This window comes from Carcharodon carcharias, chromosome 7, assembly GCF_017639515.1.
Source record: "Carcharodon carcharias isolate sCarCar2 chromosome 7, sCarCar2.pri, whole genome shotgun sequence".
Taxonomy (NCBI): Eukaryota; Metazoa; Chordata; class Chondrichthyes; order Lamniformes; family Lamnidae; genus Carcharodon; species Carcharodon carcharias.
The window spans coordinates 79,986,142-80,009,336 of record NC_054473.1 but is presented as its reverse complement, the minus strand read 5'-3'; the positions used below and the strand labels follow the sequence as shown (position 1 = coordinate 80,009,336).

The 23,195-nt window shown below is 45.8% G+C and overlaps 1 protein-coding gene across 1 annotated transcript in view; it reads left to right on the top strand.

The window, feature by feature from the left end:
• The window catches only part of dock3 (dedicator of cytokinesis 3), a 1,401,685-nt gene extending 1,392,962 nt beyond the window's left edge, over window positions 1-8,723 (top strand). Inside the window, 2 exon segments of the mRNA XM_041191502.1 lie at window positions 7,822-7,904; window positions 8,226-8,723. Coding sequence (XP_041047436.1) covers window positions 7,822-7,904; window positions 8,226-8,723 — 581 coding nt within the window.
• The last annotated feature ends 14,472 nt before the right edge of the window (window positions 8,724-23,195 follow it).

Below are 23,195 nucleotides of genomic sequence, written 5' to 3'. Positions count from 1 at the left end.
AGAAGAGTAAGGGGTGACTTGATTATAATATATAAGACCCTGAATGGTCTTGACAAGGTGGATGTGAAAAGGATGTTCCCTCTTGTGGGCGAGTCCAGAACGAGGTGTCGCTGTTTTAAAATTAGAGGTCACCCTTTTAGGACAGAGATGAGGAGAACTTTTTTCTCTCAGAGCATTGTGCAGCAAGGCAGTAGAAGCAGGGTCACTGAATACTTTTAAGGCAGAGATGGTTGGATTCTTGTTAGGCAAGGGAATCAAAGGTTATCAGGCCTAGATTGGAATGTAGAACTGAAAACACAAACAGATCACCATGATCTTATCGAATTGCAGAACAGGCTCGAGGGGTCGAATGGCCTACTTCTGCTCCTATTTCGTATATTCGTATGTTAACCAGTCCTCAATCCATGCCTGTTATTCCCCCCAATCCCATGTTTTCTAATTTTGTTTACTAGCCTCTTGTGTGGGACCTTATCAAAAGCTTTCTGAAAATCTAAATTGACCACATCCACTGGTTCCCTCTTATCTATTCTGCTAGTTACATTGTCAAAATACTCCAACAGTAGATGTACAAAAGGACCTGGGAGTCCTCGTCAATAAGCCACTGAGAGCTAACATGCAGGTGCAGCAGATAATTAGGAAGGCTAATGGTATGTTGGCCTTTACCACAAGAGCATTTGAGTGCAGGAGTAGTGATGTCTTGCTTCAATTGTATAGAACCTTGGTTAGACCACACCTGGAGTACCGTGTGCAGTTTTGGTCCTTTTACCTTAGGAAGGATATTATTGCGATCGAGGAGTGCAACAAGGGTTCACCAGACTTGTTCCTGAGATGGCAGGACTGTCCTATGAAAAGAGATTAGGGAACCTCGGCCCGTATTCTCTAGAGTTTTGAAGAATGAGAGGATCTCATTGAAACCTACAAAATACTTAAAGGGATAGATGCAGGTAAGATGTTTCCCCTGGGGAGTCCAGAACCAGGGGACGCAATTTCAAAATAAGGGGGAGCCACTTAGGACCAAAATGAGCAGAATGTTTTTTACTCTGAGGGCTGTGAATCTTTGGAATTCTCTACCCCAGAGGGCTGTGGAAGCTCAGTCATTGTGTATGTTTAAAGTACAGATTGACAGATTTCTAAATGCCAGTGAAGTCATGGGGTATGGGATGGTGTGGGAAAAAGGCATTGAAGCGGATGATCAGTTATGATCATATTGAATGGTGGAGCAGACCCGATGGGCTGAATGGCCTACTCATGCTCCTATGTTGCTATGTCCCTATGTTAAACATGATTTCCCTTTCATAAATCCATGTTGACTCTGCTAATCCTATCATTATTTTCTAAGTGTCCTATCATCATATCCTTTATTATAGATTCTAGCCTACTACTGATGTCAGGCTAACAGGTCTATAGTTCTCGGTTTTCTCTCTCCCTCCCTTCTTATGTAGTGGGTTTACATTTGCCACCTTCTAATCTGCAGGACCATTTCAGAGTCTATAGAATTTTGAAAGGTGACCATCAATGCATCCACTATCTTTACAGCCACCTCTTTAACACTCTGGGTTGTAGATGATCAGGCCCAGAGGATTTATCTACTTTATGTCCCATTAATTTCTCTGTTTTTTTTAACATATTAATATCTTGCAGTTCCTTCTTTATGTTAGTCCCTTGATTTTCTGTCATTTCTGGGAGGTTTTTAGTATTTCCCTCTGTGAAGACACACACGAAGGTTGAGATTTTCTGTGCCTGCTGGAATCGGGTGTGTTTGGTGGTGTGAGCAAACAATATGGAGAGAAGGCCAAAAATCGGTTTCATGATGTCGTGAAACCAATTTGCGATCGTCCACTCCACCCGCCAATGGCAGGCCACGTTTCCCGCCATTGGACGTCAGGAACCTCATTGTAATACATCAGCATATCATTACAAGGCCAGTCCACTGGACTCATCCCACCACTCCCCCCTCACACCCCCACAGCTGAATCGTCCGCCCACATCGGCAGGAAAACACACCTGTGCAGAACACATCTTGACAACTCTGATGTGCAAAATCGGAACTTACCTTCCAGGGCCTTGCTCACATCGCAGACATCCAAGAAGCAGAAGACATTGGAGCCCGACAGCAACGGCACTCTGGAGGAATGTCCATGGCATGCTGGGTGGATTCTCGTGGACATGGCTGTGCTGTGAAGCATTTCATGGAAGTTGGAAAGTCACTGTTGATGCTCACAACGGATGATGGTCGAGGGGGTGGGAGAAGAAGGTCTTGGATCAATTGGGAGAGGAAAAGATGTTGGGGGGTAAGTTTGGGAGGTGGGAATGAAGATGTTGGGGGGTGAAGTTGGGATGGGGGGAATGAAGGAGCCAGGGGGGTGAGGGTGGGAGGGGGAGGGAGTAATGGAGTAGAAGATGGCAACTGTGGAGGGGCTAACGGTGTAGAAGATGGCAACTGGGGAGGTAGGAGTAAGGGGGGGTGGAAGGTATAGGGAAGAAGTTCGGAGGGGGGATGGAGTGCAGAGAGGGGATGGAGTCCAGGGGGAGGAAGGATGCGGAGAGGGGAGGGAGTCCAGGAGGAGGAAGGATGCGGAGAGGGGAAGGGGTCCGAGGGGACAAAGGAGTGAGGGGAAGGAGTCCGGGGGGAGGAAGTAGTGCAGAGAGGGGAGGGAGTAAGGGTGGAGGAAAAAGTGAGGGTGTCTGAGGGAGTCAGGAAGGGGGAAGGAGTAAGGCTGGAGGAAGAAGTGAAACTAGAGGAAGAGGTGAGGTTGGAGGAAATAGTCGGGATGGGGAAGGATGAAGGGTAGCGGAAGAAGTAAGGGTGTCTGAGGGAGTCAGGAAGGGACTAAGCATGTGGGGGGGATGAGATTGGGAGGATGAGGAGTCTGGGATGGGGTGTGAGGACAGGGGGAAGAGATTCCGGGGGGAAGGGGTCCAGAGGGCGGAAGGGGTTCCGGGGAGATGCAGGTCAGTTTAGATGGACAACTGAAAGCGAACCCCAGCAGGCAGCATTCAAAGTGCTCAGTACATTGAGGTGAGTATGAGATGTGAAGGACCTTTGTGCATAGAAGAGTGCTTGCACGAGGCTCCATAAGGCCCTGTCACATACACACTTTCCTTTCCAGTATCACTCGTAGGCCAGCTACTCCCTCTGCAGTGACAGAGGATGAGGTTGAGGAGCTCACAATCAAAGGGGACTCAGAGGGAAAGGACAGCTCTGAGATTCCTGAGTGGATTACCCAGGGCTGTCCAGCTATTGCTCTTCCTCCCATCAGGTGCCCAGCGGTCCCGGTCTGACTCCTTAAGGGGAAGGAGCACCTCTCATGTTGTCACTGCAGGAACTCACCCATGGCCCCTGCAATGGAGTGCAGGTTTGCACACATCTCCTAATTCTGCTGGACCAGGGTCTCCATGGCGTCCACCATCCTCCCCATGGGGACCTCCATACTCGCACATGTGGGCACCACTTCATCAGAGAGCAGGCAGACACACTCCTCCGACTCATGTGCCACTCTGTTGAGGGCTTCCAACATCTCCATGTGATGTTCCCCCCGCCTTCTGCTGACTCTCCACGATGAGTTGGAAGGTCAAATCTAGAGGCTCGTCATCTGATTCGGACCTCACAGATGCTTGAACCTCTGAGTGCCAGGGAGCTCGCATGAACCTGCTTCCTGCTGCTGCGGACATGTGTCTGTGCTGTGACCACCAGATTGTGAACCCGAGCTGCTCTAGATCTAGGTTCCACCAAGGTGTGCATCTCTGCACTGGTGCAGGGTGTGTGTGAGCACTGTGATGGGTCATTCAGGCTGCTTATTTCTAGCTCTTCAATGGAGGAGGTGTCCTCTTGGCTGGAGGTGAGGATGTGGATGCAGCTGAGGGAATGGCTGGCTGAGGGTGTCAGTCGCTTGGCAGAGCTCCCTGTGAACCAAAGTAGAGGTAATTAGTACATGGCAGCAGAGTCAAAAGCAGGAGAGAGAGCCCTCACATTTGCGTTGAGAGAAGGATGATGTGGTGCAGGATCTTTACAAGGGTGTGCGCTGCCGACCTCACCGTCACCACAGCCACAGTCCATGTCCTCACCAGTCAGTGCGATGGTACACTCCTCAATGTGAGTGAGGGGCCTAATATGGGCCACTCCACCCCTGGTCTGGGACTCTTCCTGTAAGCAGGCTTCTCCTTCATGAAAACAGATGGAGAGAGTATAAGCAAGAGCCATGGACAGGATGAGGACATGAGCTCAAGAGGGCATGAGCCTGATGGAGATGTGAGAGTGTGTGAGAGTTAGAGGTGTTGTCCCTTGAGGGGTGAGATCCCTATGGATGTGTGATGGGGTTGTGAGTATGTGAGTTGAGAGTGAGAAGAGTGAATTACCTTGGCAGGATGGATGAGACCATTCATTCTGTAGTGGCACTGGGTGGCTGTCCTCTTTTGCAAGGCATTGGTGCTGACCACCGCTGCCACCAGCTCCCAAGCTAGATTAGTGAAGTTGCTGTCCATCATGCGGCCATCATGAGGAGTAGATGACGTCACAGCGAGCCTCCACTGCATCCAAAAGGCACTCAGGGGACGTATCATAGAATCTGGAAGCAGCAGTCTTTTTGCCTTTCGAGGCCACGTCTTCTTTGCAGCAGTCACAGGCTGGAAGCACTGAGAGTTGTGTGCGTGGCTGAACTTTAAATATGGTGCCTGGCATGATGAAGCGACAAGGTGATGGCTTGATGGGCAAATAAGAGCCCACCCACCATGGAAATGGCATGTTTCCCAGGAATGCATAATTAATGTGGTGCATTTAGGATGATGCAGCGTGAAAAGCCGCCGTTGTGGCCAGAATGTAAAACATCATTTTACCTGCCCGCCACTGCAATTAATGCAAATCTGGGAAGATTCCACCCAAAGTATTTGTTTAGTTTCCTTATTCCCCATCATAAATTCTCCTGACTCCGCCTGTAATGGATGCACATTTGTTTTTGCTAATATTTTCCTTTTTACATACCTTTAGAGGCTTTTATAGTTTGTTTTTATGTTTCTCATTAGTTTACTCCCATATCCTATTTTCCCTTCCTTAATCTTTTTCTTGGTCCTCCTTTGCAGAATTTTAAAATGCTCCCAGTCTTAGGCTTACCATTGTTATTGGCAACTTTATACATGTCTTCCTTTGACCTAATACAATGCTTGATTTCTTTCATTAGCCACATTTCCTTGCTGAATTTTTGTGTATCAAAGGAGTGTATCTTGTTGTAAACTATGTATTAGCTATTTAAATGTTAGCCATTGCCTGTCCACTGTCATACCTTTTAACATAATTTCCCAATCCACCATAGCCAACTCAAATCTAAACAAAGGAAACTATGAAGGTATGGGGGTTAAAGACACTAGTCTCTAATTGAACTACATCACTTTCAAACTTAATGTACAATTCCACCATATTATGGTCACTCTTTCCTAAAAGCTCCTTTATAACAAGATTACTAATTTGCCCTTTTTCATTGCATAATACTAGATCTGAAATTCTCTAGTTGGTTCCACAACATACTGCTCTAAAAAACCATCCCGCATACATTCCAAGAATTCATCCTCCACAAAGTAGTACTAATTATGTTTATCTAGTCTATACGTATATTGAAATCCTCCATGATTATTGTATTACTCTTGTTATATGCACCTCTAATTTCTTGATTTATACTGTGATTTACATTACCACTGCTGTTTTGTGACCTATAAATAACTCCCACCAATGTTCTTTGCCCCTTGCTGTTTCTTAGTTCCACCCAAACTGATTCTACATCTTGATCTTTAGAACTAAAGTCATCTCTCACTACAGTGCTAATGCCCTCTTTAATTAGCAGAGCTACCCCACCAGCTTTTCCCAGTTTCCTGTCTTTCCTGAATGTCATATACCCTTGGATATTCAGGTCCCAGCTTTGGTTTCCTTGTAGCCACATCTCTTACATATGAATTTCTATTTGAGCTGACAATTTATCTGTTTTATTGCGAGTGTTGTGGGCATTCAGACATTCAGCCCTTAATTTAATTTTTTTTTTATTACTGTTTTTGTAAACTCTGGCCCTATCTGCTGGCACACTCTTTGGTTTGCAATCACTGTCCCCTCCTGTCATACTCTGATTACCGTTACCTTTATTGCTACCTTGATCCATTGCCTTGTTATTTCCCTTTAATTTACTTAATCTTCCCCTACGTGCTCCCTTCCCCTCTCTATTTAGTTTAAATACCTTACCACTTCCCTAGTTATATGACTCACTAGAACATTGGTCCTAGCACGTTTCTGGTGAAATCAGAAAGAAGATGAAGTCTATGAAGAAACAGGGATTAGGTGATGCCAAGGTTGGGTTTTGAAAGCCTGGCATTTGCATGGGGAAATGAACCTGGGAGGTAAGGAGCTCCACCATTTTTAAGTCATAGGAAGGAATGTTAGAATAGATCATAGTGAATATAAGTCTTCAATTGGACATAGTGAAAATGGCAGGAGGAAGTGGTATATTTCGAATGGTATATTTGAAACTTGGAGGAACAATAACAGTGAGTTAGAAGAGCACTCAGCATTGTGATATTAATAAAATAGAGACAAACAAAAAAAGTTGCAAGATAGAGACGGATTGTCTATAATCCAACAAGCTTTTGTTGTAGGGGGTCCAGGAGTATGTGTGAGTTGCTCTAAAGTTACCTTTACAGTTATATGATGTTATTAATTATGATCGGAATGGTGTTATAATGATGATAATGATTTTGAGGTGGTTGCTTTTGCTATACGTAAGTGTTCTAGAATAAAAACAAAAACAGCAGGAAATACTAATCAGGACAGACAGCACCTGAGGGGAGAGAAACATAAAATTACTGTTTCAGGTCGATGGCTTCTCATCAGAGCTCTGCTGCAAGGTTAAGACTTGAAATGGTTGACATTTATTTCTCTTTCCACAGGTGCTGCCTAATCTACTAAGTGTTTCTAGCATTTTCTACTTGTATTTCTGATTTCCAGTATCTTCAGAACTTTGCTTTTAGTTTTAAGTGTTCTGGATTTGGGTATGGAGGCACAGAATCAACATTTTCAGACAACACAAAAATAGGAAGCATGATTAACTATGAACAGAACATTAAACAGCTTCTGAGAACACAGACAAATTAATAGATTGGGCAGGTAGATGTCAGATGAAAGATGATATGGAGAAAACGTTTTGGGAAGAAAAGAAAGAACACACTAAATAGTAAAAATTTAAAAGGTGTAAAAGAGCAGAGAAAGCTTTAAAAATGGGACGAAAGGTTGATAATTTGGGGAAAAAACCTGAGATCCTAGATTTTATAAATAAAGTACAAAACAGGAAGGTAACGCTAAACCTTTACAAATCACTGGTTCAGCCATAGTTGTAAAATGGTGTCCTGTTTTCAGTACTCCAGTTTAGGAAGGAGATAAAGCATGGAGAAATGCAGAAGAAATTTATAAAAGATGATATGAAGAATGAGAGACTTTCATTATAGAGGGATATGAGAAAAAATGAGGGGAGAGGTTTGGAGAAATTCACTTATGTTAAGGATTAATTCCTGTTAAGGAATGCCCTATCAGAAACAGTGGGGGAAGCAAAATGTATAAGTGCTTTCAAAAGAAAAATGGATAAATACTTGAAAAGGAAAACAACGGAGGAAAAGGACAGAGGAATAGGATAGCTGTCTGAGAGTCAGTGTCAACTTGATGGGCTGAATGTCCTTTTATGCTGTAAAATTTGAAGATCCCATGTGGTGATGTTGGTAATTGTGATGGTGAAGATGGTTCTGATAGTGATGGTTTGATATTATTAAGTGAAGTCTTCTCATTTATTTACTCAGGTCATTTTTCCATGAATTTTGATGCTTTCCATCACCACATCAGCGATATACCACCTGCCTTGCCTGCACGAACGCTACGCAAGGTAAGTATTTTACAATTGGTCGATGTTAACATGAGTAACTCCACAAAGAAAAAATCCATTCAAGAATGAATTAATCTTTCAATAGAAGTGTTTGCAAACTGAGAAAAGATCAGATTTGACTGTGATGCTCTGCACAGTTGAACAGTGCTGACATTCATAGTCACAGTTCTAAGTTCACTTTTTCAATGACTGCTGTCATGGAACAACTACTTGGCTGGAATGTTCCACCTGTAAAAAGTATTGACATGAAAGGGCTTTTATTTTTTGGACAAACAAAGAATTCTGAATACTAACCCTCTTTCTTCCTTTTCCCTCAAACAGTCTTCACTGCATCCCATTCCTGCATCACCTACCAGCCCCCACTCAGGCCTTGATGGCAGTAATTCTACTCTGTCTGGCAGCGCCAGCAGCGGGGTGTCCTCTTTGAGCGAAAGCAATTTTGGCCAATCAATGGAACCACCACGCACTGACATGACAGATTCTGTCCCCAGTCAGACCTGGAACCCAGACGAAGATGGGGAAGCCCCTTACATACCAGTAAGGTACAGCCTGTCTGAACCAGATGTCATAGAATCGGTGAAAGCTCACCCATGCCGCAGCCACTCTGCCCCTACTGGAGTTATTCCTAAGGAGCCTGCAGAAATCCCAACCTTGCCCCCCAAACCATATTACCCCAGGCCTACTTACACAGACAATGAAGAAACACTTGAAGAAGGGAGCAGGTCAAAGGTTTTCACACGCAAACTGTCTCAGTCTGGCCACAGTGGTAAAGAGGATCAGGCCAAAGTACCATGGGAACATGGCATCAATGAAGAATAGGCCACAACAATGGCTCAAAATCAAGGTGTTCACTGGTTCATCCTACGGGTGTCAGCCACCTCTGTTTGTCGTAAACAGATTACATTTCTTTGAGAAACTATTTGGACTAGTGCTTTGTTTCTGTGAGAAGGGAGGCCTGTCTGTTTATGGCCTAGCTGCTTAATGATTGCATTTGCAGTTGGAGGGTCATGTGTGGAGAGTATTTAAGTGTTCTGAAGGGTCCTCAACCCTTCAGGTCCAAAATTTCCTGTTGCAATCATACATTTCACTTTGATTATTGGGAAAACAAAGAATGAATGAGACATTTGATGATTATGATGGTTGTGAACGCCAAAGGATATTAAGTCATTTCATTATATTCCTGCCTCTTCTTTCCATTTTGCTTACCTTATTCTATTTGCTGTTCCTTGGTCTTCTGATTGAGGCGCTTGATTTTCTGCCTGCCAGGTCTCCCATGACGTTTCACCTTTGCTAAGAATTATGGGTAAAATATGTCACCAAGGTATCATACTTATGCAAGGGCTAAGAAAAACATGAAATAATTGACAAGGCAGCTCAAGAAAGAAGTGGACCATAGTAATATCAAAAATCATTTGCAATGTATAGTCCAGTATAAAGTAGCACAAGATAGCCTCTCCTGGGTTCAGGCAGGGTAGTTCTAAAATCAGCATAGAATTCTCTTTGGACTTGATGTCTCAAGTATTTTAGAGGTGAAGAACTTCAGGTTTAATGTTCATTGAAAGTGCTTGTCCTGTTAATTCACTGGGATGAGAAAATTGGCAATTGTTTAACTTTTGGGCTTTTTTTGGTCTGGCTGCAGCTGAACTTTATGAGGGAGCAGGTTTGTGTCATTTTATACGTAGGCAGGCAGTGTTAAATATGGCCCACAACCCTCAAATTCTTTTTTAATTGCAAACCTAGCTTTCTGATGAACCAGATTTAAACTGATATAAAATCCAGTAATAATTAAAATGTGTGGATGGATATTGAATCGTTCAGCAATGTGGTTGACTCTTAACTGCTCTCTGAAGTGGCCCATCAAGCCACTCAGTTCAAGGGCAATTAGGGATAGGCAAAAAATCCTGGCCTTGCCAGCAACACTCGCTTTCATGAAAGAATAAGGAAAAAAATAATTCTGCAAAGAGTTCCTTTCAAGCTGCTACCAAGCTCTGATAGAACCGACCTCTCTATAGTCCAACCACATCAATCTCTAGAAGAATCCTTGACACAGATTCGCCAAATTATCCCACCAAATGCTCTTGAAATGATCCTTGAATTATGTAAAGTTTAATACACTGTGGATTATTCAGTGAATGCATTGCTTGATGTAGTGCCAATCCTTATAAACCAAATGATCTGATGTTTGATTCCTAGTGTGTGCTAAGGTAGCCACACCCAGCCAAAGCTACATTTGTGATGCTGCAGTGGACCTTGGCGCCCTTTCGCAATGGCGGGGGAAAAAAAGCCCTGATAAATATCCGGTGAGCACAGCTGGAAACTACATGAGCAGGGTTAACTCTGCAGTATTCATGATGAGAGAGCCAGCAAAAATTATATGAATAATTAGGGAACGGTATCCCAGTACCAGCAGCTCTTTCAGGAGAGGAACCTGGAACAGTATCCCAGTAACAGCAGCTCCTTCAGGAGAGGAACCTGGAACAGTATCCCAGTAACAGCAGCTCCTTCAGGAGAGGACCCTGGAACAGTATCCCAGTAGCAGCAGCTCCTTCAGGGGAGGACCCTGGAACAGTATCCCAGTAGCAGCCAACTTTATTTCATGTCTGGAAAGAAGCTGGAACAAAATATTGTCAGAAACACTTGCTATACCAATTTCCCAAAAAGACCATCTTTACATGCAGTTACCATTCCCTACAAGCTCCAGGTGCCTATATTTCCATAGCGCGCCAGTTTAGAAGGATAGTACATGTAGTTTCTATGCTGTTTACATCTGTCTGGATGATTTTATAAACAATTTCAGTCCTTTATGTTGCCCACCATCTGAGTCCTATTTAAACCCTGATAGTGAAAGTACACCTGAGGTGTCAGTGTTTCCGAGGGCAATGGCTGATGTGAGCTCCCTTATCACCTATTATATTGTTAACAGAGAGTCGCCCACAGTGGGAGAAAAGCAGATAATGCCTATTGCTTGGTTTGTGGTGCTGCAATTGCTTTGAAAGCATCAGCGATTCTGAAAATTTTGGGAAAAAGCAATCAGCAAAAGAGGAGAAAATACAAATGGTGAATTATGGGTAGAGTGGAAGACACAACCTGCAGGTTACTATTAGAGGTATTAGTGGACAAAGCTATTCATTGTTTTGATGAAGACATAAACCTATTTGTTTTAATTAGGTTTATACCATCCTTACTAGTAGAGCATATATAGCAATTGCATTTCAATCCTTGGCCCACTATTTTTATGCACAAATGTAGACCCATTCAGAATAAACTGGTGGAAATCTACATCAGAATTTTCTTTTGAATAAAGAGAATACAATTTAGTGACAGAGGAAATGGTGTTTATTCAACAGTTTGATTGTTCATGAAGCAGATCGATGGATGCCACTAAACCTGTGGATGTTTCTCCACAGGTGAGTAAACTGCATGCATTGGTATTGAATCATCTGGAGCAGCAAGACTCAAAGTCCTCTTATCTCTCTCTGCCAATTCAGCTGGTCTAAGCTGGAGCAACAGTAGGGATTTTCTAATCAGTCCCCGTGACCATGGACTAGTTGGAAAGATACAGCCAGAACTCTTGCTTAACCCTGCTAAGAAGTGTTCATTAAGTGAGGACTGTTTTAGATTCTGTTGTGTTTTGACTCCATTCGGCTGAATTTTCCCAGAATTGCACGAAGTGTGGTAGCGGCGGGTAAAACAGAGTCCTAGCTGCTGATGAAAATGACGGGTTTTCACGCCATATCTTCCCGAATCTGCCTCATTATATATTCGCTCCTGTGAAACACGCCGTTTCCATGGCGGGCAGGCTCTCATTCGCCCACTCGCCATCACCTTGCTGTTGCATCATGCCGGCTGCCATCTTTAAAAGGCAGCCGCCAGCAAAACACTCATTGTCACCAGCTCACCACCGCTGCCTGGGAGACATGGCCAACAAAGGCAAAAGGACCGCAGCCCCCCACTTCAACGATGGGTGCTTCAAGCAACTGCTGAATGTTGTGGAGGCCATCAGGGTGTGCTGTACTACCACTCTGGCCGCAGGATGGGTAGCAATGTCACCAACCCGGCTTGGAAGGCGGTGGTAACGGTGGTCAGCGCAAATGCCCTGCAGAGGAGGACAGCCACCCAGTGCTGCAAAAAGATGATCTCCTCTGTTCTGCCAGGGTAAGTCACTCTTTTCATCACTCCCAACTCACACACTCAAAAATACAAAACACACACACAGGGCCCTCACTCACTGCCAGTGCAAGGGACATCACCAGTCACTTTCTCACATTCACCGTCGTTGTCCTGATCCCATCCAATGGACCACTCACCACCCACACAGGCCAGGCATACTTATCAACTGGCCTGGCAGAAGTCCTGATACACTCTCCCCATCTCTATCCATGCAGGACAAACTGGCTTACAACAGTAGGGAAAGGTTGCAGACAGGTGGAGGGATGCCGGAAATCCAAGTTCTGACAGAATTCGAAAACTGAGCCATCCAGCTGGCTGGCGATGACCAGGACTGATCCTGTGCTGACAGTGAGGTCAGAACTGCTTTACCAAGTGAGGATCCAGCAGTGCAACATCCATCAGACAACCATGCCGTGAGTGATGTGTCAACTTACACAGGCCACTGCCATGCACTAATTATCTCCCCTTGTTTATGCAAGCACAACTGGGAAGCAGCCGACAGAGATAACGACCCAGAGCCTTCAAGCAAGCACCAAAGAAACCTCTGAAGAGGAATCTGGAGGCAGGGACTTCCCAAGTCCGTGGCACTCAGAGGACTGCTGGAGGCCAGAACAGTGCTGAGTCTGAGTCAGATGATGAGCCTCTGGACTCGGTCATGGCACAGTTGCTGAAGCTGCAAAGGTAAGCTAGGATGTCCACAGCATTCCTCAGATTGCAAGGCACGATGGAGGAGTCCATCCATCTTCAGGCTGAGGTGATGGCACCAGCATTGCAATGCACCAAGGTCAACACTGGTAGGATGGAGGCCACCATGGAGACCTTGATCCAGGACATCACTCCTGCGCTGCTGCGTGGGCTTAACTCCATCACGATGTCATAGTTAGCCTCCAACAGTGTGTATGCGAGAGGGGTGTGGGGCAGCTCAATCTCACTCCAGCTACTCCTTCAGCTCATGGAGTCAGCCACGGGGCCTAGGGCACCCATAGGGAGGAGGATCAGCAGGTGCAGGCTCCGGGGCCATCCACCCAGGCGACTCTGGGAGTGACTGGCCCATCTGACTCCCCTCTTCCTGTGACCTCCACGGATCCAGCTTCACAGGCCGAGGAAGGTGCCACAGCATGACTCCGAAAGCAGGCCGGGGCCCTCCAATTCTTGGCCCTCCAGAGGATGCCCGTCAAAGTCATCACAAACAGGGCATCACAATCAGCAGGCTGCCTCCACCTCCGCTGTAGATGTCTGGGGAGCACCAAGCCATATCAGCAGGGTTATGAAAGTTAGGTAAAAGTAATTCTTTCGAGTACAAACCCGTTTCCATCTGTTTTCAGATCAAGTTACATTGTTTCATAGTTTGCCATTGTGAGATTTGAACTCTTGGTTAAGAAGGTGTAACTCTTTTGAGTTAAAACCAATAAACCCAAATTAACAAAATGGGGATAAATCAGGCACAGCCCCTAATTCAGGTCAGCTGTAAAACCAAGAACAAAGTTTAAAGGAAACTTACAAACTTTAAATCAAAATGTGATTAAAGGGGTCAACAAAACACCCCAGTCCCCGCGGTGCCCACCGGGCACGGAAGGCCTCGAGAGTTCCGGCAGACACCACGTGCTCCCTCTCCAGGGACATCCGGCCGCGAACGTAGCCGCGGAAGAGGGATAAACAATTGGGCGGGACTCCCCCGTCAATTGCCCGCTGCCTGGACCTGTTAAAAGTAGTTGCACAGCCCGGGCATGGGTGTTAGTCACTTGTACATAATGTTCACTATTGTCAATAAACTCCCAAGAATGTCTCCCTGCCTATGGTTCCTTGTTCTGATGAGCAGTGTTCTTGGCACTCAGATGTGAAACCTTCCAGCACAAGATAAAAGTCAGGTGTCTTAGTCTAGGGCCTCTTCCCTGTGCCCTGTGCTCTGTGCAGCCTTCAGACCACAGTGATAGTCCAGCCTCCCACTCCCTGGAAACATTACTAATGCCTGCACCTCGGCAGTGCCGGTCATTGCTGCCAGAATGTAGTGGGCAAGCGCCTTAGAGTTCCATCATTCTCTCTGCGTGCTCTCAGTACCTTTAAGGTGGGGCTGGCCCGATCACACCAGCATCTGTGACCAGTGATGCTGTGCACCAGCTCCTGAAGGGCTGAGGTGCTAAAGGCAGACACAGCATCAGATGCATCTAAAATTTCATGGCTGCATCTCTGAGATGGTCCTGATCATGGAGTGCAAATGAGCTGTCCTCGGGCAGACAGGAGTCAGGCATTCTTAGAGGCCATGTGAAGATCTATGGAGTGTCCTCACTGCATGTTGTCATCACCCTCCTGCGATCGAGAGACAATTAGGGCCTCCACTGCATTTCCATGACAGGAGCATTCTCATAGAGGGTATTGGCACTGTGATAAGCCAGACTGAAGTCAAACATTCACAATTGCAATGTGAGGATCTATGGGGATGCCTCACTGCATGTCGTCATCATCCTCCACAAACCTGGCAGCCATGAGGGCCTCCCGAGTGCGCCTGCCTCATCTAGCTAGTGTGAGACCCTCATCCCCATCAACATCATCACTGAGGACCCCCTCACCCTCATCCCCGTCAGCGTCCTCCTCATTGGAGGAGACATGTAGCTCCTCCATCTCCTCCTCAGCCAGCTCCTCACCCCATTGCAGTGCCAGGTTGTAAAGGGCGCAGTAGACAACGATGATGTGTAACACCCTCTGTGGACTATATTGCAGGGATTCACCGGACCGGTCCAGGCACCAGAACCACATCTCCAGCATCCCAAAGGTCTGCTCCACCAAGTTGCGAGCCACTGCATGAGCCTCATTATAGTGTTGCTCTGCTGCAGTCTGAGGCCACCGCAGGGGTGTCATCAGCCACCACCTCTGCGTGTAGCCCTTCTCCCAAAGGAACTAACCCTGCAGCCTCTGTGGACCCTAGAAGACTGCAGGGATCTGCGAGCGACTCAGGATATAGGCGTCGTGCACAATCCCTGGAAACCGTGCGCATACCTGCAGGATGCATTTCTGGTGGTCGCATACCAGCTGCAAGTTCAGTGAGTGGAAGCCCATGTGGTTGATGAAGTCCACTGAGTGTAGCGATGGAGACCTGAGCGCCACGAGTGCAGTCAATCACACCCTGCACCCGTGGGAATCCCGAGATCAGGGCGAATCCAATGGCCCTTGCATCCTGGCTGTCCCGGTCCCAGGCGAAATGCACAAAGTTGTGTGCCATGGAAAAGATGGCATTCGTGACCTCATGGATGCATTTGTGGTGGTGGATTGTGAAATCCCACAGAGGTCACCTGTGGAGCCCTAAAAGGAGCCACTGGAATAGAAATTGAACGCCGCAGTCACTTTCACAGCCACTGGCAGTGGATGCCCTCCATGTCCCCTTGGCACCAAGTCCTGCAGCAAGTGGCAGATGTGAGCCTAGACATGCAGTCATTGGTGACACTGATTCTCAGTCATTTGCAGGAATGGCAGGTGGCATCTATAGACCCTAGGCATCGCTAGGCGCCGACAAGTCATGGCTCGCTTTCGCTCCTGGGCAGCGTGTGCGGGAGCCCCTGCTGCCTCTTCTTCATGAGGTTGCTGCGCCTGCCTTTGCCTCAGTTGCTCTCTCCCCCATCTGCAATGGCCTCTGTAGACCATCAGGCATACAGCTAGGTCACCAGGATCCATGATCCTGACGTGGTCCTCCTGCAGCATGAAAGAGAGAGAGAGAGACATGGTTATCCTGGCTAAAATTAGCACCTTTCTTGGCCCTATGTGCTGCCTCTTAATGCTTCCCGGAGAGTGCTGGTCACCCTTGGATGGCCAGAGATCAGTGCGCTGCATGTCTGCCCTGTCAACCTGCAACATGGGAGACACTGGTCCAAACCATGATGCTGAGCTTGCAAGGGACTGTGAGCGCCTCCAACAGTGACTGCTACATAGCCAGTATTGGTGAGGAGATTGTACAATGTGTGCAGTCGAACTGCTCCACGGTCCAATAAAGTGGTGGTGGACTCAATTTTGTGCTGGGGGGGTGGAGTAAGGTATGGAGTGCTTCGTGGCCCTTTGGTGCCTTCATGTGGCTTGTATGAGCAGGCAGGCTGGGAACCTGACCCCAGTCATATCACTGTGGCTGAGCCTGATTTGTCTTAGTTGCAGAGGCATGGTCAGTTTAAACAGGTGTCCCTAATGCGTGGCCATTTCCCTCGCTTACCCTGCCTCCCACCTCAATTGCCTGTGTGCAGGGTGCAGCACCAGGTCAGCACTTGACCTCACCCCACCCTCAGCAGTTGCCTCTGAGGCTGGCCGCACTTCCCCCGCCCCCCTACCACACCAACCCCCCCCCCCCCGCCCCCCCCCCAACCCTCAGCAGTCATCTGCAGGGCCAGACCTCAGTTTCCTGACCACCCCCCCCCCACCCCGACACCCCTGAGGCTTGTAAACAACAGGTGAGCTGTGGAGAATGCTACTGCTCACTCAACTCAGTTCCCCCAAAGTGAAGGCCGCCAAGTGCATGTTGCCTGTGTGCTGTTGTGAAACACGTCGGCATACTTTCCCACTGACATGGATGGATGATACAGTGGGGTTCCAAGATCCTAGCGGGATGGCCATTTAATTATGTGCTAACGTATTACAATTAGCTCCCCACCAACCAAGGGCGGGAAACGTGGGCTGAGTGGAAGATCTTAACCTGCCTTCACGCTGTCGTGAAGTGGGTCCCACCATATTTTCCGTGCACGCCACCTATCACGCCCACCACTAGCGGGCTCAGAAAATTCCACCCATTGTATTTGAGGTTTCACAGTCTCAATCCCAACCGTCATGGGTGTTTAGTAAAAAAATTGCCCAATTTAGCACTTGACTGATAATATCAACCAGAGAGGCCACAGTTGGGCTGGAGTGAGAAACTGAAAAATGTCACACTGCTCTTCTGATGTGTGGGCTGAGGCACATTGTTGGGGCAGAGTAGAGGGTTTGTCTCTGGTTGCAACATGCCTGTGAGTACTTGATGCTAACATTGGGTACTTGTAATGAGAAATGTTCCATTCCCCTGCATTAATGTCCTTCACTTTCATTTAAAATTCTGAAGCAACTCTCCACTCCATTTTGCTGATTCTTCCTGTAGTAATGTCCCACTGTGGGCAACTGCCTTAATATTGAGTCTAACAGTGAGTGTCAGCAGGCAGTCTAACTATGGGGGGACATGACTGATAAACCAATTCTGTCTTCATCCACACATTTCCCAGTAGGAATTGCTGATTAGTAATCAGAAGCACGAACCCAGGTTGATTCTTCCCTTCCTTAATGCAGCAACCCTACCTGAGTGAGATCAGCCTATTCAGATCAGCATGGGGATTGAACCTGGGGTCTTCCTGCTCCACCTGGCTCCAGTAACTCACCTGGTGATACATTTCCTAACAAGCCATCTAAGAAACCCTGCCACCAGCTTTTAATCAAGCAGATGATGGAAACATATCAGGAAATGTAAACACTTGTTATGTCCTTCCTGTAATGTGGTGACCAGAATTCCAGCTTTGGCCTAATCAGAATTTTATACAGTTCCATTATTACATCCTTGCTTTTGTATTTAATACCTCGCCCAAATGGGTGCCCATTTGCCTGGATGAGTGCAGCTCCAACAACACTCAAGCTTGACACCATCCAGAAAAATGTAGCCCTTTGATTAGCATACCATCCACCACCTTGAACATTCGCTCCCTCCACCTCCGAGGCAAAGTTGTAGCAATGTGTATCATCTACAAGATGCACTGCAGCAACTCATCAAGGCTCCTTCGACAGCACCTTCCAAACCCCCAACCTCTACCACCTAAAAGAACAAGGGCAGCAGGTGCATGGGAACACCACCACCTGCAATTCTCCTCCAAGCCACATGCCATCCTGACTTGGAAATATATCACCGTTGCTTCACTATCACTGCATCAAAATCCTGGAACTCCCTCCCTAACAGCAGCTTACCACCACCTTCTCAAGATAGTTAGCAATGGGTAACAAATGCTGACCCTGCCAGAGATGCTCACATTCCCAAGACCAAGCAGATGTAGATTTGTGTTTTTTAAAAGGTGGATGCATCTCTTCTCATTTTCTCATTCTCTTGCTCATGCTCAATTCCCATTAATTTTTCAGGTACTTTGGGGTGAATAAATAAAATCTGTTGGAGAAATTTCTGCACATTTCACTGGGATAGTATGTGTTTATTGCTGTTTTAAACCATAGATCCATTGAAAAGTTACAGTGCAGAAAGAAGCTATTCAGCCCATCATGTCTGTGCCTGACAAAAAGAGAAAAAAGAAACTAGCTGCTCATTTTAATCCCACTTTCCAGCACCTGGTCCATAGCCTTGCAGGTTATAGCACTTCAGATACAGATCCGGATGCCTTTTAAATGAGTTGACCATTTCAGCCTCAACCATCAACTTAGGCAGTGAATTCCAGATGCCCACCACCCTCTGGGTGAATAAGTTTTTCCCCATGTCCCTTCTAATCCTTCTGCCAATCACCTTAAATCTATGCCCCCTCGTAATTGACCCCTCAGCTAAGGGAAACAAGTCTTTCCTGTGTACCCTATCTAGGCCTCTCATAATTTTGTACACCTCAATTAGCCTCCCTTAGCCTCCTCTGTTCTGAAGAAAACAACCCTAGCCTATCCAATCTCCTCTCATAGCTGCAATTTTCAAGCCCTGGCAACATTCTTTTAAATCTCTTCTGCATTCTCTCCAGAGCAATTATGTCCTTCACCAACTTATATTTCACCTCTTTTCTATTTTTACTTAGTTCTGTTGAAGGGTCATTCGGACTCGAAATGTTAACTGTGCTCCTCTCCACAGATGCTGCCAGACCTGCTGAGTTTTTCCAAGTATTTTTGTTTTTGTTATGTCCTTCCTGCAATGTGGTGACCAGAATTCCTGCTTTGGCCTAATCAGAATTTCATACAGTTCCATCATTACATCCTTGCTTTTGTATTTAATACCTCACCCAATAAAGGAAAGCATTCCATATACTTTCATGACCACCTTATCCACCTGTCCTGCCACCTTGTAGGACCTGTGGACGTGCACTCCAATGTGTCTCACTTCCTCAAACCCTCTCAATAACTTCCCATTTATTGAGTATTCCCTTGCTTTGTTTGCCCTCCCTATATGTATTACCTCACACTTTTTCGGATTGGATTTAATTTGTCACTTCTCCGCCCACTCAACCAAATCATTGATATCATTCTGGAGTCGACAGCTATCCTCTTCTCTATCAACTACACAGCCAATTTTTGTGTTATCTGCAAATTTCCTAATCATACCACTCACATTTAAGTCTAAATCATTAATATATACAACAAACAGCAAGAGCCCAACGCTGAGCCCTGTGGAACCACTGAAAACTGTTTTCCGTTCGCAAAAACATCCATCGACCATTACCCTTTGTTTTCTGTCACTGAGCCAATTTTGGATCCAATCTGCCGCCCTCCCTTCTACCCCATGAGATCTCACTTTTCTGCCATGTGGGACCTTGTCAAATGCCTCAATGAAATCCATGTAGACAACATCCACTGCACTACCCTCATCCATCCTCCTTGTTAATTCCTCAAAAAATTATATTGCGAGTGAGACATGATCATCCCCTAACAAAACCATGCTAACTATTCCTGATCAATTTGTGCATTTCCAAGTGACAGTTTATCCTGCCTCTCAAAATTGTTTCCAATAATTTGCCCACCACCGAAGTCAGACTGACCGGCCTACAATTTTCTGGCCTACAATTTTCTGGCCTAAGCCACGCACCCTTTTTAAATAATGGTACAACTTCACAGACCTCCAGTCCTCTGGGACCTCACCTATATCTAGTGAGGATTGGAAAATGATCCTTAGAGCATCTGTTATTTCCTCCCTGTCTTCCTTCAACAGCCTGGGATACAATCCATCTGGCCTTGGTGATTTATCCACCTTCAAGGATACCAGCCCCTCCAGTTCTTCCTCTCTCGCTATGCTTATTTTATCCAATATTTCACACTCCTCCTCTAACTAGAATGTCTGCGTCATCCCTCTCCTTAGTGAAGACAGAGACAAAGTAGTCATTGAGAACCCTGCCCACATCTTCTGTATCAACTCACAAGTTACCCTGGAAATCTCCGATAGACCCTACATTTTCCTTAGTTTTCTCTTACTCTTAATGTGCTGGTAAAACATCTTAGGAATTTCTTTGATTTTACCTGTCAATATTTTTTCATAACCTCTCATTGCTTTCCTAATTTCCATTTTTACTTCACCCCTGTAGTTTCTATACTCCTCTAGGCTTTCTACAGTATTTTCTTTTCTGACTTTCATAAGCTTTCTTTTTCTGCTTCATCTTGGCCTGTATGCTTCTGGATAACCAGGGGGGCTCTAGATTTGGCAGTACCACCCTTTTTCTTTGTGGGGGCATGTCTACACCGTGCCCATAGAATATCACCTTTGAATGCCTCCCACAGTTTTTCCTTCTAATAGCTGTATCCAGCCCACTCTCGCCAGCTCATCTTTCAGCTTTGTAAAATTTTGTCTTCCCGCAATTTAGAACTTTTGCTCCTGTTCTATCTTTCTCCTTTTCCATAATGATGCTAAATCTAACTATATTATGGTCACTATCTTCAAACTGATCCCCCACTGCTACTTCATCCACTTGCCCAGCTTCATTTCCTAAGACTAAATCTAGAATTGCTCCCCCTCTCATTGAGCTTGTAAGGTGCTGGCTGAGAAAGTTCTCTTGAATGCAGTTTAAGAATTTTGTGCCCTCTGTGCCCTTCACACTGTTTGTATCCCTGTTGATATTAGGGTAGTTGAATCCCCAACAGTTACTGCCCTGTTGTTTTTGCACTCAGAAATATGTCTAACTCCCTTGCATTATTCGGGGGTCCATTGTACACTTCTAGCAGTATGGCTGCCTCTTTTTTTATTTCTGAGCTCAAACCACATGGGCCTCATTTGATACTTCATTTAGTATATCATCCCCCCTCACAACTGTAATTGATTATTTAACCAATAATACTACAACCCGACCTTTTTTATCCCCCTCCCTATTCTGCCTGAAAACTCTAAACCCAGAGCTGTCATTTTGCCGCTCATTAAGCCTAATTTCCAGTATAACGATGATATCATGCTGCCCTCAGCTCACTGGTTTTATTTATTATGCTCCTTGCATTTACATATATACCTTTTAACATTGCCAAATTCCTGTGCTGTACACTTTTTAACCTGTGCTGTTTCTGTCTTTCAGACTCACTCACTAATTCTCCATCTTCCGTTCCCTGCTCTGAGTTTGCCCTCAGGTTCCCAATCCCTGCCAATCTAGTTTAAACCCCCCCACAACAGCACTATCAAATCTCCCTGCGAGGATATTCACCCCAGTCCTGCTCAGGTGTAGACCATCCGGCTTGTACAGATCCCACCTTCCCCAGAACCGGTCCCAGTGCCTCAGAAGTCTGATGTCCTCCCTCCTACACCAGCTTTCCAACCACGTATTTATTCACCCAATTCTCCTCTTTCTATACTCACTCTCACGTGGGACTGGGGTATTCCTGAGATTACTGCTTTACAGGTCCAGCTTTTCAAACTTCTTCCCAACTCCCTAAAGTCTGCTTTCAGGACCTATTCCCCTTTCCTACAGAAGTCATTGGTACCAACATGAACCATGACCTCTGGCTGATCATCCTCCCCCAGAAGAATGTCCTGCAGCCGCTCCATGACATCCTTGACCCTGACACCAGGAAGGCAACATACCATCCTGGAGTCATGTCTACAGCCACAGAAACGCCTGTCTGTTCCCCTAATGAATCCCCTATTACTACTGCTCTTCTCCTCTTCTTCCTCCCCTCCTGTACAGCAGAGCTGCCTGTGGTGCCACAAACTTGGCTCTGACTGCACTCCTCCGAGGAACCAACCAATATCCAAAACGTGAAACTGATTGGTGAACCCAATCCCAGGGGACTCCTGAACTACCTGCCTAATTTTTTTGGACTGCCTGACAGTCAACCATTCCCTTTCTGTCTCCATGCTCCTAAGCTTCAGTGTGACTACCTCTCTGAATGTGCTATCCACTTAGCTCTCAGCCTTGCGGATGCACCTCAGTGGCCCTAGCTGCTGCTCGAGCACCAAAACCCGCAGCTCAAGATTCTGCAGTTGGTGACATTTCCTGCACATGTGATCATCTAGGACACTGATAGCGTCCACAACTTCCCACACATTACAAGACACACATTCCAGATGACCAAGCTGTCCTGCCACGGCTTCAATTTACTTTCCTTGCATTAACTTTATTTTACTTTGGTTTATTTATGCAACTTTATTTTACCTGTCCTCAACTTAACTTTATTTCCCTATTGATTGTGTTTCTTATTTAAATGTAAATAGCCCCTTTTAAAAAAATGTATTTTTCTAATTCTCAGCTATTTGATGGTACTCCCTAACAGCAGTTTTTCACCAACTAATGAACTTATGTTCATTGATGTGATGTTAGGTGCTAGGTGCTGCTGACTGCCTGGCTCGGGGTCCTCCTCTCACACTCTCCTCTAGGTGATGTTGACTGCCTGTCCCAGGGTCCTTCTCTCGCACTCTCCTTTCCATACCAATTATATAACATTGGTCTTTATCATCTGACTCATGTAGGAATTCAGGATGTTTTGGGCCTCATGGATATCATGTACCTGAAGATGCATTGAAATGTAAAGCATTATACAGCCCTGACCTTACAAGCCACAATGCAACAAGTACAAAAATACAAAAATCTTATACAACAGTTGGGGAACTATACAGAATTTGTATTTTAACTGACCACTGTGTTCTAAAGCAAGTTTTTGACAGCTTATCTATGAGTGAAAGAATTGTTATGATATCAGACAGATCACAGTAAAAGCAGGGTTATAAAAGTTGGATTTCAGTTGGAGACAGCTGTTTTTCAGGGAAAATGTGAAAAAGCTGTTGAAGCAGAGAATAACTGTCAGCCTCTTTCATTTCAATCCTCAATGCTTCAGGCATATGCAGGATCCAGCCATCATGTGTAAAATCTGCACGGTCAACGTCCCCATCCATTCACTGGATATTTCCATTCGGGACATTTCCTGTTATAGCAGAGATGTGGGGTAACATGAGCAAGGTGTGCT